Source organism: Sebastes fasciatus, unplaced genomic scaffold (genome assembly GCF_043250625.1).
Source record: "Sebastes fasciatus isolate fSebFas1 unplaced genomic scaffold, fSebFas1.pri Scaffold_71, whole genome shotgun sequence".
Classification (NCBI taxonomy): domain Eukaryota; kingdom Metazoa; phylum Chordata; class Actinopteri; order Perciformes; family Sebastidae; genus Sebastes; species Sebastes fasciatus.
Window position 1 is genome coordinate 22,501 of NW_027428259.1, and position 16,564 is coordinate 39,064.

Here is a 16,564-nt window from a genome sequence, read left to right on the forward strand (position 1 = left end):
TCAAAATAAAAGCCCCATAGAGTAACTCTATCCTAAGAGGAAGCTCGGGATGAGGCTTGTTTTTCAAAAGAAAAGCCCCATAGAGTAACTCTATCCTAAGAGGAAGCTCGGGATGAGGCTTGTTTTTCAAAAGAAAAGCCCCATAGAGTAACTCTATCCTAAGAGGAAGCTCGGGATGAGGCTTGTTTTTCAAAAGAAAAGCCCCATAGAGTACCTTTATCCTAACAGGAAGCTCAGGATGAGGCTTGTTTTTCAAAAGAAAAACCCCATAGAGTAACTCTATCCTAACAGGAAGCTCAGGATGAGGCTTGTTTTTCAAAAGAAAAGCCCCATAGAGTAACTCTATCCTAACAGGAAGCTCAGGATGAGGCTTGTTTTTTCAAAATAAAAGCCCCATAGAGTACCTTTATCCTAACGGGAAGCTCAGGATGAGATTTATTTTTCAAAACAAAAGCCCCATAGAGTAACTCTACCCTAACAGGAAGCTCAGGATGAGGCTTGTTTTTCAAAAGAAAAGCCCCATAGAGTACCTTTATCCTAACGGGAAGCTCTGGATGAGGCTTGTTTTTCAAAATAAAAGCCCCATAGAGTACCTTTATCCTAACGGGAAGCTCAGGATGAGATTTATTTTTCAAAACAAAAGCCCCATAGAGTAACTCTACCCTAACAGGAAGCTCAGGATGAGGCTTGTTTTTCAAAAGAAAAGCCCCATAGAGTACCTTTATCCTAACAGGAAGCTCGGGATGAGGCTTGTTTTTCAAAATAAAAGCCCCATAGAGTAACTCTATCCTAAGAGGAAGCTCGGGATGAGGCTTGTTTTTCAAAAGAAAAGCCCCATAGAGTAACTCTATCCTAAGAGGAAGCTCGGGATGAGGCTTGTTTTTCAAAAGAAAAGCCCCATAGAGTAACTCTATCCTAACAGGAAGCTCGGGATGAGGCTTGTTTTTCAAAAGAAAAGCCCCATAGAGTAACTCTATCCTAAGAGGAAGCTCGGGATGAGGCTTGTTTTTCAAAAGAAAAGCCCCATAGAGTAACTCTATCCTAAGAGGAAGCTCGGGATGAGGCTTGTTTTTCAAAAGAAAAGCCCCATAGAGTACCTTTATCCTAACAGGAAGCTCGGGATGAGGCTTGTTTTTCAAAATAAAAGCCCCATAGAGTAACTCTATCCTAAGAGGAAGCTCGGGATGAGGCTTGTTTTTCAAAAGAAAAGCCCCATAGAGTAACTCTATCCTAAGAGGAAGCTCGGGATGAGGCTTGTTTTTCAAAAGAAAAGCCCCATAGAGTACCTTTATCCTAACAGGAAGCTCAGGATGAGGCTTGTTTTTCAAAAGAAAAGCCCCATAGAGTAACTCTATCCTAACAGGAAGCTCAGGATGAGGCTTGTTTTTCAAAAGAAAAGCCCCATAGAGTAACTCTATCCTAACAGGAAGCTCAGGATGAGGCTTGTTTTTTCAAAATAAAAGCCCCATAGAGTACCTTTATCCTAACGGGAAGCTCTGGATGAGGCTTGTTTTTCAAAATAAAAGCCCCATAGAGCAACTCTATCCTAACAGGAAGCTCAGGATGAGGCTTGTTTTTTCAAAATAAAAGCCCCATAGAGTACCTTTATCCTAACAGGAAGCTCTGGATGAGGCTTGTTTTTCAAAATAAAAGCCCCATAGAGCAACTCTAGCACACAGTCAAAATTTCTTGCGAAATCTTTCTAGTCATTTATTTTCTTCACATAATGTGTTATAAACCTTTGTAAACACGTATTACCAGATATAGAATTTAAACTTATTATTTATTGACTGATTAATGTTTGTGTTTGTTAACAGATTCGTGAGCTTCGGGCTGAACGACGCCAGTCGAGAGAACGGGTCAGTAACAGTTTCTATACTCCTTCAGGGTGTGGACTGATAGTCTTATCAGCCTGCTCACAGGACCAGGAAGGTTGACCAGGAACCACAGGACTGTTTCATTATTTAATAACCAGACAGGATATCCTCTAGAGATATCTGCATCATTATCTTGTCTAGTCATATCTCTGATTCTAGATATCCCTGATTACATTATGACTGGTACTATTCAAACTACCTCCTTTTGAGATATCTAAAAGTAAATCTTGACTAGTCCTAATGAAGTTTATTTAGGATTAGATGGATAACTGAATAACAGATATCTCTATCTGTTGTTTGGACTAGTCACAGTGACGTTATGGATATCTGGAATAAGAGTTACGACTAGTCAGAATGACGTTGCGGTGTTGCTGTGATGGTGTTTGCTATGAGTGTGTGTGGGGTGTGTATTTAAGAGGTTTTCAGTTTTCCATTAACCAACAATGGTTTAGTTATTAGAAGCAACCAGACACTCTGGTTCCAGAACCGGTCCAGTCTGAATGTGTTGACAGGTTTTTATCTACCTATCTACCTATCTAAATGACATATCTACCTATAATAACCTTGAGGTTCAGGTTCAGGTGTGATCACCTGGTGACACCTGGTGGCAGCTGTAGAGAACTACAGTAACAGACACACTGATCTCTCACTAACTACTACAGCAGAAGCCTCACATTAATCATATAAACAATAATATAACAATAATAATAATCGTTTATTAACCGCAACCGCTTATCCTGTTACTGGAGCCGACACAAATAGACTGACAACCATTCACACCTACGGGACATTTAGAGTCAATGAACATGCATGTCTTTGGACTGTGGGAGGAAACCTGAGCACCCGGAGAAAACCCACGCTGACACGGGGAGAACATGACGACTCTGGGCCGTCATGTATCATATAACATTTTATATATAAATATATATATATATATATTATTGTGCAGACCTCCTGCTGATGTCATCCCTGTGAGTTATGAGCTCCACCTGGTGGCTCCTGATCAGTGAGTACCTTCATCATCATCATCATCCTCATCCTCATCCTAATCAATCACTGTCAGTGTGAAACAGACTGCACTGCATCTATCTTCCATTTGCTTTGTGCAATGCATTGTGGGAGAACAGCTTGACTTCGAACTCACCGCAGAGTCGGTGTGTAATCTGACAAGTATGTATACAGTATGTACTGTATACAGTATATAAATGCATGTGTATATATATATATACGTAGCAACGGTCTGTTATACATGGCAACGGTCTGTTATACATGGCAACGGTCTGTTATACATAGCAACGGTCTGTTATACATGGCAACGGTCTGTTATACATGGCAACGGTATGTTATACATGGCAACGGTCTGTTATACATAGCAACGGTCTGTTATACATGGCAACGGTCTGTTATACATAGCAACGGTCTGTTATACATGGCAACGGTATGTTATACATAGCAACGGTCTGTTATACATAGCAACGGTCTGTTATACATAGCAACGGTCTGTTATACATGGCAACGGTCTGTTATACATAGCAACGGTCTGTTATACATGGCAACGGTATGTTATACATAGCAACGGTCTGTTATACATAGCAACGGTCTGTTATACATAGCAACGGTCTGTTATACATGGCAACGGTATGTTATACATGGCAACGGTCTGTTATACATAGCAACGGTCTGTTATACATAGCAACGGTCTGTTATACATAGCACTGGCACACATCGGTGATGGTGTACAGTGATGCTAATGCTAACTGCTAGCTCTGGTGGGTTGGTTTGCTTCAAGGGCTAACAATGATAACAGCGCTAACAATGCTTACAGCGCTAACAATGCTTACAGCGCTAACAATGCTAACAGCGCTAACAATGCTTACAGCGCTAACAATGCGTACAGCGCTAACAATGCTAACAGCGCTAACAATGCTAACAGCGCTAACAATGCTTACAGCGCTAACAATGCGTACAGCGCTAACAATGCTAACAGCACTTGAGTTGTTGTGTGATCTGATGAGGAAACTCTGTGTTTCAGTCTGCAGTACAAACAGCCGAGCCTCACACAGGGGTGAGTATCATTCACTGCTGCTGTTGTTGTTGTTGTTGTTGTTTGTTTGTTTGTTAATGATGTCATTCCGTGTTTTCCACCGTAGTCGTACCGACGTGGTGACAGTGACGCCCTGGTTGGCTCCTATTGTCTGGGAGGGTTGCTTTAACCCGGTTCTACTCGACAGCATCTACAAACCAAAGAACATCACCGTCGCCGCCACCGTGTTCGCTGTCGGAAAGTAAGTATGAAATCACAACGCCGTGCTTTCCGCGCCGTCCTGAACGCAGCTCCTCTGCTTTGAGACCTTAGACTTGGAGGTGACCTCTCTGACCTTCTGGACAGGTACATCATGTTCCTGAAAGACTTCCTGGAGACGGCAGAGAAGCACTTCTTCGTTGGTTTCAAGGTGCATATTTACGTGTTCACCGACCGGCCGACCGAGGTGCCCCAAGTCAAAATGGCCGCCGGCAGACAGGTAAACTCGTGCTAGTGCGACATATTCACACTGATCTGAGATGTTTGATATCCAACGACTCCTCTTCCTCCTCCAGATGACGGTGCATTCGGTGCCCAGCTCCAATCGTTGGCAGGAGATCTCTGCTCGGAGGATGGAGCTCATCCAGATGCTGACAGAGGATCTTCTTCGTAACCACACCGACTACATCTTCTGTTTGGACGTCGACTCTCGGTTCCACGGCCGCTGGGGGACCGAGTCACTGGGCGCACTGGTCGCCGTGGTACATCCAGGTCAGTGGGCGACACCGAATCATCATCCAGGCTGATGTTCAGCAGAGTCTCATATTCATGTATCTCTGCCTTCGGGTGCTTTCAGCGTGTTCGCTGCCGTTACGGATCAGGCTGTTTCCTCCAATAGTGAACTAGACAACCTGATGAATCCATCGGTACCAACCAGGTCAGACTAGCTGGTAGTGAAGGAGGTTAAATAACGCTCCAAACCTACGCCACATGTTGGCGAGGAAAAACTGTCATGTCCATTTTGAAAGGGGTCCCTTGACCTCTGACCTCCAGATATGTGAATGTGTGAGGGTTTTTTTTCCGAAAAAAAACCACTAAAAAAAAGTCAGAAAAATTTATTAAAATCTTTTTCTTTTTTTTTTAAGTCAGAAAATGTTAAAAATAAAAAAAGTCTGAAAATTGTCTAAAAATGTTCAAGAAAGGTCAGAAAAATGCTAAAAAAAGTAAAAATAAAAAGTTTTTAAAGTATTCATGTATCTCTGCCTCTGAGTACTTTCAGCGTGTCGGCTGCCGTTAAGGTTCAGGCTGTTTCCTCCTTGTGTGTTCAGGTTACTACAGGGACGACCGGAGTAGGTTCCCCTACGAGCGGAGAACCGTGTCCAGAGCTTACGTGGGTCCTGGGGAGGGGGACTTCTACTACTGTGGGGGGGCGTTTGGAGGCCTCCTGCAGGAAGTACACCTGCTCGCCAAAACCTGCCGCTCCAACTTTGAGGCTGACGCCCGGGAAGGCATCGAGGCTGCCTGGCAGGAGGAGAGTCACCTGAACAGGTAGTTAGGAGGAGAGTCACCTGAACAGGTAGACAGGAGGAGAGTCACCTGAACAGGTAGTTAGGAGGAGAGTCACCTGAACAGGTAGACAGGAGGAGAGTCACCTGAACAGGTAGGCAGGAGGAGAGTCACCTGAACAGGTAGTTAGGAAGAGAGTCACCTGAACAGGTAGTTGGGAAGAGAGTCACCTGAACAGGTAGGCAGGAGGAGTGTCACCTGAACAGGTAGGCAGGAGGAGAGTCACCTGAACAGGTAGACAGGTGGAGAGTCACCTGAACAGGTAGTTAGGAAGAGAGTCACCTGAACAGGTAGGCAGGAGGAGAGTCACCTGAACAGGTAGTTAGGAGGAGAGTCACCTGAACAGGTAGTTAGGAGGAGAGTCACCTGAACAGGTAGACAGGAGGAAAGTCACCTGAACAGGTAGTTAGGAGGAGAGTCACCAGGTGTTGACCCCCGTTGTATTTTCTAATCACTTCCTGTTCCTGTGTTCAGGTACATGTGGATCAACAAGCCCAGTAAGGTGCTCTCACCTGAGTACCTGTGGCAGGACTTCAAACCCAGAAACGGTGAACTTCACATCATCAGATTCTCCGGAGTTGTCAAGAACTACGCTGCGATCCGACCCAACCCCTGAGAGTCCAAACCGGACCGAACCTCCAAGAAAACGTCACGGTTTGGAACCGGTTCACACCTGTCTCTAACACCTGAGGCTTACCCACAACCCGCCTCTTCACCTGACGTCTGGCGTCAGTCAGTCCTAATTTGAACGGCTAAAAGACTTCACAGAATTATCGTACACTAAAGAAGCACTTCCTGTCGTTACACGGCGTCACGGCCTGATCCGTCCCGCCGACGCTCTCAGGACCGTTAGCTAGCGTTCGTCAGCTCTTCTTTAACTCTCTAAATCTATCAGGTTTAGTTTTACGTACCTTTTTTTAGCCGTCACATTAGCCGAAGCTTCTGTTCTTTTTGCATCTAGTGTCTTACTTATTTAACTATGAAACTCAGGTTACCTACACTAAGCACTGTGCCTGAATGCATCACGTGTGACACTAATGCATGAAGCTGTTGTTTTTCTTTCCAGACGAGTTGTGACCGAGGATGTTGTTAGCGGCCAAACAAGAAATAGCCGTTATAGAACAAAAGGGGGCTTCTGCGGGTCCTCAACCCTCTGAGGTCTAAAGCCTCGTCCACACCGGGACCGTCAGCAGCGTGGCGGCAGCGTTACCTGATGTTTTTTTATTTTGGCGTCTGTGTTAACAGGTTAGAGCAGCCACACTGCCCGCGTGAAACGCGCGACTCGACTGCGTCTCTTCTAGAGATTCGAGGTCTCGTCTATTTTTGACGCGAGCTGCGCATTTCACAGCAACAACAGACAGTGAAGGTGATCTATTGACTGTATATTAACATCATATCAGAAACATAACTACAGTTTACACGTTTATCTGTAGAATATGTTACGGGATGAAAAAAAAGTAAAGACTTAAATCAACACTTCCTGCTTTAATTTCAAAATAAAAGCCCTCAAGCGTATTTTCTGTGGACAGAATTCCTTCATTTGTTAACACAAGGCTTTTATTCTGAAATATGTGCCGGACAGTGCTGTAGAACATGCAGTGACTTGGACAACTCCATGAATGAATATAGTACAGGGTTTTAATGGTGGATTATTACTATTATTTACAAATTACCACACGTTTCTGAACCTTCGACATTTATAATGAAAGTTAATGGACATTATGAAAGTCAAACTCTATGTAGAAAGAAAGGGCTGACAGCAGCAGCTGCAGAAACGCAGCTGGCGTGAACACCCGACGCAGGAATCACGCAGCCGCCACGAAGGAATCACGCAGCCGCCACGCAGGAATCACGCAGCCGCCACGCAGCCGCCACGCAGCCGCCATGCAGCCACCACGCAGCCACCACGCAGCCGCCACGCTCTCTTGACGTTCCCAGTGTGGACGAAGCGTAAGCCATATTTTGCCATATTTGGTCCGCCTGCTCTCCTTTCGTAATAATTACGATAGAATCTCAATACTATAACGCACAATCATGACAATCACATCTTTTTTTTCAGGACAAACTGGGCTATCAGAATATGCAGGCTGCAGTGATGTCACATGAATGTATCAATAATTAAAATTACCATAAAGACAAGAGAAAAAATTCATATCAGGTACTGATCAGGTATTGATATATTATGAGCTGTTTAGAGCTAGTGTTAGGAAGTTCAGGTCATGGTCAGGTACAGGTCATAAGTTCTTCTATATTTTCTATTATATATTGTATATCGCTGTGAAAACATCTTCAAACTACTGGAGTTATTCAAGTTTCTCCCCAAACCGTCCGGCGGCTGACTGACAGAGCGTCTCCAGCTGTTAGTTTATAGGAAGCGTTTGAATTATGCAGATTTATCAATTTGTTTTAAACGTCAACATCTCAGTCGATCATGTTCAGTTAATGTTTGGAAGCCAAAATCGTGATTAATATCCGATTAATTGTGCAGCCCTACCTCAAGTACGGATCGACGAACCGTGCCGAGTACGCTACGGAGCGTTCACACTAATCGAATGAACCGGACTTCGGGGTCAAGTGTACTCGGATCGGGTCTCCCGGGTCCCTGATGAGAAAGCACCTTAGAAAGTATCGGGTCCGATACTGTGCTCATGTACTCGTACTCGCAAAACGACTCCGATACAATGGCACAGATACCACTTTACAGCAGCGTGACGTTAACCTCTAGTCACCATCTTTTGGGTCCTCACGCTCCACCTCCCCGACGGTGCGGGTAAGACGGGCCGGTGGTGCGCCCGACCCCGCGGGGCCGGGATCCCATCTCAGCCGGCGCACGCAGGCCCTCATTGCGCCGCAGGGTTTTGCTTGCACCCTCTGACTCGCGCGTGCGTTGGCTCAGAGAAGTACTCGTATCGGTACTCGGTATTGGAAAGTACCCAAATGTAAGTACTTGTACTCGATCTGAAAAAAATGGTATCGGTGCATCCGTAGTAGAAAGTCTTAAATTCTGAAATGTAGGCCTAAAAAGGTCTAAATATGTCTTAAATAGGATTTATAGGTCTTAAAAGTAATGCTCTATTGTTGTTATACTATTTTATTTACTCAACGGGAGATTGGAGTCACAAAATGAAGGTTTTCCACCCTGGTCAGCAGAAGTTCTTCAAGGTCAACCGTGTCTGGTTGGCTGTGTATTGTTTAAAGCTGGTTGCAGCTGGTTGCAGCTGGTTGCAGCTGGTTGCAGCTATTTCTCAGCGCACATTCAACACCGTAGTAGGCCGGGTCCTGGACCGGTAGAAGACAAACGGATCACAAACGGATATTAAAAAACAAAAAATGAGGTTATTTGATTTTTGTTTTAAAATACAAAAATTTGTGCTGAAATACAAGACGTTTTTCTTATTCAGGGTCAAAAAGGGGATGAACTAAACTTTAAAAAATGGGTTGATTTTCATTTTCTACTTCTAAAAACAAAAAATAAAATCACTAGAAGACAGAAACGAAAAAACGCCTGTTTTTTTTTCATATTCTGCCACCGGAAGTTGCCGTTTACAAAGTAAGAGCGCACCTTCAGTTACACAGCAGCCCGTCCTCATATGCACTCTTACTTTGTAAATGGCAACTTCACGTGGCAGAATGTGATAATATCAGTGGCCCCGATAGTTCAGCTGGTAGAGCGGGCGTCCCGATAGTTCAGTTGGTAGAGCCGGCGTCCCGATAGTTCAGTTGGTAGAGCGGGCGTCCATATAACAAGGCTGAGTCCTAACTGCGGCGGCCCGGGTTCGAATCTGACCTGCGGCCATTTCTGCATGTCCAAAATGCCCAAAAAATTATCTAAAAAAAAAAGAAATAGAAAATGAAAATCAACCTGTTTTTTTTTTTAAGTTTAGTTCATCCCCTTTTTGACCCTGATGATAAAGAAAAACGTCTTGTATTCCAATATTAATTTTTGTATTTTAATACGAAAATCAAATAACCTAACATTCTTAGTTTTTTAATATCCGTTGGTGAAAGGAAAATCGAATAACCAAAAGAAGCACTGACCTCGAAACGTAAAGATGCTCAAAAACTCACCAAACTTGGCCCCTATTATCAGAACTGGTGAAGTATTAGATGTTTTCGGGGATTCACGTTTTGGTGTGGCAGAATGTCTGAATAGCACCGTCTACATAATCAGAAAGACGTACTGTAGCGCTCTCGGTACGTTTAGTTGTAAATACAGATCAGTTCAGTTTTAACCACTTCTCTTACCACTGAGTTTATAACCTTTTATAAAATGTCTCCATTTAATTTTTTTTACGATGTTGAAACAGATGTTTTAACGCCAATTTATTTGCTTTATACGTGGAGGTAGAAGGAAGTTACCGCTTTTATTGTGGTAGTCTGTGATGTCATATCCATTCCGTATCCGTCAACCAAAACAAACCACAGAAAGTTCTAAACCCTGGAGGGTCAGCGTGGATACGACCCGTCGTCCAGACCCTACTGTGTAGAAATAAAGCAGGATATCTATAGTATAAATACTGCAGATCGGTTCAGACTCTTTCATTCTGTGAGAATCAGAAGGACTGTTTTCATTATTTTCATATCTGTACTGGATGACGTTCAAGGGTTGATATGTTTATAAAACGTAAATACCGGCCCAATATGTCGGTATATGTCTAATATATTCACTGCTCATGTACTGTATGTTACCATTGTGTTCTTTAAACATGCCAATAAATTAATTTACTCAAATAAATTCTAGGACTTGTTTTCATTTATATTAATTTTGTCTTCCTACTTCTGCCAGTATGACCACGAAATACACAATACAAAATACACAATACACAATACACAATACAGAATACACAATACAAATGGTATTAGCTTTCATTCTGTGGTCATAAATGTAACCTGCAGAACCCTGAGCTATAGAGATGTAGTTTCCATGAACAGTTAACAAAGAGAAGACAGGTGAACACTCGCTGTTACTAACAGGCTGCTTTAACCTTTTGTATCTGTACGCCGGCTGTAAAGGGCCGGTCCGTTATCTAGTTCTGTTGTGAGGTTTCTCTATCATCCTGTATCCTCTCAGTGGAGTTGTGAGGTTTCTCTATCATCCTGTATCCTCTCAGTGGTGTGAGGTTTCTCCATCATCCTGTATCCTCTCAGTGGTGTTGTGAGGTTTCTCCATCATCCTGTATCCTCTCAGTGGAGTTGTGAGGTTTCTCTATCATCCTGTATCCTCTCAGTGGTGTTGTGAGGTTTCTCCATCATCCTGTATCCTCTCAGTGGTGTTGTGAGGTTTCTCCATCATCCTGTATCCTCTCAGTGGTGTTGTGAGGTTTCTCCATCATCCTGTATCCTCTCAGTGGAGTTGTGAGGTTTCTCCATCATCCTGTATCCTCTCAGTGGAGTTGTGAGGTTTCTCTATCATCCTGTATCCTCTCAGTGGAGTTGTGAGGTTTCTCCATCATCCTGTATCCTCTCAGTGGTGTTGTGAGGTTTCTCCATCATCCTGTATCCTCTCAGTGGAGTTGTGAGGTTTCTCCATCATCCTGTATCCTCTCAGTGGAGTTGTGAGGTTTCTCTATCATCCTGTATCCTCTCAGTGGTGTTGTGAGGTTTCTCCATCATCCTGTATCCTCTCAGTGGTGTTGTGAGGTTTCTCCATCATCCTGTATCCTCTCAGTGGTGTTGTGAGGTTTCTCCATCATCCTGTATCCTCTCAGTGTTCCTGATGGATTTAAATCCAAACATTCACATTTTAGTTAAAGTATGTTTTAGTCTCAAAATGCTATTTCAGGTTTCAGGTTGACAGAAGTTAACTGTTGTTGCCTCTGATTGGCTATTGTAGTAGCATCAGATAACGTGTGTGCGTGTGCGTGTGCGTGTGCGTGTGCGTGTGCGTGTGTGAGGCTGACTGATTGTTTTTGAAAATCTGAAAAAGGAGAAAAGAAACAGGAAGTCATCACAAAGACAGGAAACTGAAATACTGTAAGCACAGAAGAAGTGTGTGTGTGTGTGTGTGTGTGTGTGTGTGTGTGTAGCAGTCACAGTTCAGGTCTCATAATGTTAGTCAGTTTTCACACACACACACATTAAAACAGAGAGTGTGTGTGTAGAGAGAGAGAGACAGTCAAGGTGCCCTCGCACGCCAAACATCCTGAATCCATTTATGACCTGTGTGTGTGTGTGTGTGTGTGTGTGTGTGTGTGTGTGTGTGTGTGTGTGTGTGTGTGTGTGTGTGTGTGTTGGGGGGGGGGGGAAAGACATGATTTCATTTCAGGGCGAGCGAGCTCAGCTGAAGAATGAGAATGAGAGGGAGGAGGGAGGGAGGAGGCAGCCAAGCATAGGTTAGATCAGATCAGATGAGTCCTTCAGCAGACGGAGGAGGAGGAGGAGGAGAGACGAAGCTCAGTGGGAATCGAACCGTCGACCTGCTCCAGACGTTCAGCTCATCTTCATTAACCAACATCAGGAAGCTGCTGAGGACGACTGAGGAAGACGAGCAGGTCAGACCTTCTTCTTCTTCTTCTTCTTCTTCTTCTTCTCTTTTCTCTCAGATTTAACGGTGAAGTCAACATTTAATATTTCTTTATTAATTACAGACATTTAGTGTTTTATTAGAAGTTCTCATGTCTTACTGAAGTAAAAGTACCAACACCACCGTGTACAAATACTCAAAGCAAATCTCCTACATTAAAAACACACAGTTATATTTATTTACACTTTTATGATTTCTTCTTCTTTAGTTGTTTTTATACTGTGATTGCTTTCACTGCTTCTGTTTATCTCTTAAAGCGCTATACAAATATAATGTTGTATTATTATTATTATTATTATCATAGTTGTTATTATTATTTATTATTGTAGTTATTATTATTTATTATTGTAGTTATTATTGTAGTTATTATTATTTATTATTGTAGTTATTATTGTAGTTATTATTATTTGTAATTGTAGTTATTATTATAGTTATAGTTATTATGATACCAGGCTGCTTCCATCTGACTGAAGAGAAGAACTTTAGGAATGAATCTTTTATTTCAGCTCAAAATATCAGTAAAATTAATGTTTAATATTTCCTTATTAGAAGATAATTACATAACACACCTGTCTGACGCTGACATGCTGTTGTTGTTGTTGTCAGTGTGGTCCTCTCAGGTGTGCATCTCCATGGCGACAGGCGTGTGTGTGTTGCTGAGCGTGTGGGTCGGTGTGTGCGCGGCGTTCAACCTCGACACGTCGTTCCCGCTGCTGAAGACGGGCGGAGACGGAAGTCTGTTCGGACTGTCTGTCGCTCTGCACCGAGACCTGAGGACAGACACTCACCTGTGAGTACACACCTGTCTGTCTGTCTGTCTGTCTGTCTGTCTGTCTGTTACCTGTCTGTCTGTCTGTCTGTTACCTGTCTGTTTGTCTCTCTGTCTGTCCGTCTGTCTGTCTGTCTGTCTGTCTCTCTGTTACCTGTCTGTCTGTCTGTCTGTCTGTCTGTCTGTCTGCCTGTCTGTCTGTCTTTCTGTCTGTTACCTGTCCCACGGTCGGCTGTTTTTTCGGCCCTTTGTCGGCCCGTTGTCGGCCCCTTGTTGGCCCATGGTCGGCCCATGGTCGGCCCATGGTCGGCCCATGGTCGGCCCTTTGTCGGCCCCTTGTCGGCCGCTTGTCGGTCCATGGTCGGCCCATGGTCGGCCCTTTGTCGGCCCCTTGTCGGCCCATGGTCGGCCCATGGTCGGCCCTTTGTCGGCCCCTTGTCGGCCCCTTGTCGGCCCCTTGTCGGCCCATGGTCGGCCCATGGTCGGCTCTTTGTCGGCCCCTTGTCGGCCCCTTGTCGGCCCATGGTCGGCCCATGGTCGGCCCCTTGTCGGCCCCATTGTCGGCCCATGGTCGGCCCATGGTCGGCCCATGGTCGGCCCATGGTCGGCCCATGGTCGGCCCTTTGTCAGATGCCACTCAGAATATAAACATGAGTATTTAATGTAGATTTATCAAAGTGAAATAGATTTGATGAAGCAGAAGAAGTCGTCTGTGTTTCAGACCGGACTCCGTCTGCTGCAGTGTGAGAGTGAGCTGTTGCACGAGGAGTTCTTTAAAGGGAAGATACTTTAACCCTGTTACACAAGAGGAATTCAGTCAGTCAGATGGTGGATGCCCTGCAGCGTTAATAACGGGTTTGGATTCTCCTGAAGTCCTGGGGGGGGGGGGCATTGATGCTATAACTAACTTCCTGTTGTTGTTACCACCTGTTCCTTTACCCCCCCCCCCCTTTAACTCCCCCCACTCTGAGACCTCCAGGTCCAGAGCGTAGAGGTCACTCAGAGGTCATCTAGCGGTCTGTCTCTACAGTCACCATGACGACCGTCTCTTTATGGTCTCTAATTGAATTAGCTGCTAACACACACACACACACAGTTCAGGGGTCAGGAGGTCAATGTGTCCCGCCCATCAGATGCTTGAACAGCTCTGACATCATCACCATGGTAACACACACCTGATCAGATCTGAGGTCAGAGGTCACACAGAGACCTGGATCAGCTGCTGTGTGTTCAGCTGGTAGACTGATCTGAGATCTGTGTGTGTGTGTGTGTGTGTGTGTGTGTGTGTGTGTGGGTGTGTGTGGACAGGAAATGAAACACACACACACACACAGATGTTTCCAGTAAGACTGAGAACTGGTTGTGTTTCTGGTGATACTGGGAAAAGTAATCCCATTACTGTCACCAGTTACTGAGACAGAATCAGCTGATTTTGTGTCACATGACTTCAACTCATCATCAGGACACCTTAGAGAGACGCCGCGTCCTCCGTCTGTCATTGTCTGTTTCCTGTCCTTCATTTGTGTGTGTGTGTGTGTGTCCTTTATGTCCTTCAGACTCAGACGTCTCTTCGTCTCTTCGTTCAGGACGACAACGAAGAACAAAAAGACCTCGGACACATTCAGAGTGTTTCCAGCTGATGTTATTGTTGTTGGCGTGGAGACGACCGGGTCTCTCTCTGTCCTCCTCTCAGTCTGAGACTAATTCATCTTCCTTTTATCTTAGTGACGTATTCAGACCATCAGGGGAAACGCAAGAAATACAAATCTATTATATTATATTTCATTCAGAGTAATCACAGTCAACAGCACAGAGGCTCTAAAGGCTCCGCTGGGGACAGCAACCGGAAAGAACCCATACTCTCTGGTAACTGGGGATGGCTACCGATGGCCACCGATGGCTACAGATGGCTACAGATGGCTACAGATGGCTACAGATGGCTACAGATGGCTACAGATGGCTACCAATGGCTACAGATGGCTACAGATGGCTACAGATGGCTAAAGATGGCTAAAGATGGCTACAGATGGCTACCAATGGCTACAGATGGCTACAGATGGCTACAGATGGCTACAGATGGCTACAGATGGCTACAGATGGCTACCAATGGCTACAGATGGCTACAGATGGCTACAGATGGCTACAGATGGCTAAAGATGGCTAAAGATGGCTACCAATGGCTACAGATGGCTACAGATGGCTACCAATGGCTACAGATGGCTACCGATGGCTAAAGATGGCTACCGATGGCTACCGATGGCTAAAGATGGCTACCAATGGCTACAGATGGCTACAGATGGCTACCGATGGCTACAGATGGCTACCGATGGCTAAAGATGGCTACCGATGGCTACCAATGGCTACAGATGGCTACCGATGGCTAAAGATGGCTACCGATGGCTAAAGATGGCTACCAATGGCTACAGATGGCTACCGATGGCTAAACATGGCTAAAGATGGCTACCAATGGCTAAAGATGGCTACCAATGGCTAAAGATGGCTACCGGTGGCTACAGATGGCTACAGATGGCCACCGATGGCTACAGATGGCTACAGATGGCTACCGATGGCTACAGATGGCCACCGATGGCTAAAGATGGCTACCGATGGCTACCGATGGCTACAGATGGCTACAGATGGCTACTGATGGCTAAAGATGGCTACCGATGGCTACCGATGGCTACAGATTGCTACAGATGGCTACCGATGGCTACCGATGGCTACAGATGGCTACAGATGGCTACAGATGGCTACAGATGCTACAGGGGAAAGCCAAGGCGCTGTCCTGGTCCTGTTTTGGTTGACACCTGTCCTTTGTGCCGTAAATGGAGGTGGTACCAGTTCAGACAAGAGTGCGTAGTGACCGCGAGGCCGATAGGGAGCCAGTCTAAATGCTGATGGTGTCGTTATTCTGTAGACTTCATAATGAGACGTCAAAGCTAAAAACTGCTCTATTGACACTTTAAAGGTGTCCAGGTGTCCTTGAAGGAGTTCCAGGTTGTGGTGCAGGTAACAGAGCCCCTCACCTGTCTAACCTGTCTCACCTGTCTCGTCCTGTCTCACCTGTCTCACCTGTCTCACCTGTCTCGTCCTGTCTCACCTGCCTCACCTGTCTCGTCCTGTCTCACTTGTCCTACCTGTCTCGTCCTGACAGGCTATTGGTCGGAGCTCCCAGGGAGAAGGCGGAGCCTAACGTTCCAGCCAATCGAAACAGGAGGAGTGTACAGCTGCCCGATCACCGCTGACCAATCAGAGTGCAGCAGGATGCAGCTCATAGACCCAGGTGACTCACCCGTTTTTGATTTTATTTATTGAAGGAATCGGCATTAAGAACTATTGTGTTCAGTCTGTGATATATATACTATATATATAAATGTATATATATATCTCTAATAGACTGTATATAGTCTGAGGTCTGAGCTCAGGCCTCTCTGTAGCTTTCAGGTGAATCCTGTAAACGTCTGTTTTCGGCTCTGTGATGTTATCTCTCTCCTGGTGCATTATGGGTAGTCCATCCCTCAGTGGAAAGTGGCAGCTGCGGTCTGTTTCTGTTATCTGATTTTCTTAATGTCACACACACACACACACACACACACACACACACACACACACACACACACACACACACACACCACACACACACACACATGTGCAGTGTGTGACTCACCTGGTCTGTCCTGTTTCAGACCTGAATCCGTCTGAGGACCTGGTTGAGGACATGTGGTTGGGCGTCTCAGTAGCCAGTCAGGGCCGACCTGGGGGGAGGGTCCTGGTGAGTCTGTGTTCTCATTGGCTGATCAAGCTGA

The 16,564-nt window shown here is 45.1% G+C and overlaps 1 protein-coding gene and 1 long non-coding RNA gene across 7 annotated transcripts in view; both read left to right on the forward strand.

Annotated features, from left to right (window-relative positions):
• The window catches only part of LOC141763858 (globoside alpha-1,3-N-acetylgalactosaminyltransferase 1-like), a 21,152-nt gene extending 10,951 nt beyond the window's left edge, over positions 1-10,201 (forward strand). For 2 of the 6 annotated variants that reach the window (XM_074628621.1, XM_074628622.1), the window contains exons 5-13: positions 1,818-1,859; positions 2,827-2,883; positions 3,910-3,942; positions 4,028-4,162; positions 4,267-4,399; positions 4,476-4,671; positions 5,229-5,448; positions 5,941-7,308; positions 9,620-10,201. In XM_074628621.1, coding sequence (XP_074484722.1) covers positions 1,818-1,859; positions 2,827-2,883; positions 3,910-3,942; positions 4,028-4,162; positions 4,267-4,399; positions 4,476-4,671; positions 5,229-5,448; positions 5,941-6,082 — 958 coding nt within the window. In that variant the 3' untranslated portion in view covers positions 6,083-7,308; positions 9,620-10,201. Of the gene's footprint in view, positions 1-1,534; positions 1,860-2,826; positions 2,884-3,909; positions 3,943-4,027; positions 4,163-4,266; positions 4,400-4,475; positions 4,672-5,228; positions 5,449-5,940; positions 7,337-9,619 lie in introns of all 6 variants that reach the window. The other 4 variants (XM_074628620.1, XM_074628626.1, XM_074628624.1 and 1 more) reach the window with 4 other exon arrangements.
• Positions 10,202-11,779: 1,578 nt separating this feature from the next.
• Positions 11,780-16,531, forward strand: LOC141763859 (uncharacterized). The gene is made up of 4 exons (XR_012593185.1): positions 11,780-11,957; positions 12,596-12,779; positions 15,913-16,041; positions 16,445-16,531. It is a non-coding gene; the product is annotated as an uncharacterized LOC141763859 (long non-coding RNA).
• Positions 16,532-16,564: the final 33 nt, after the last annotated feature.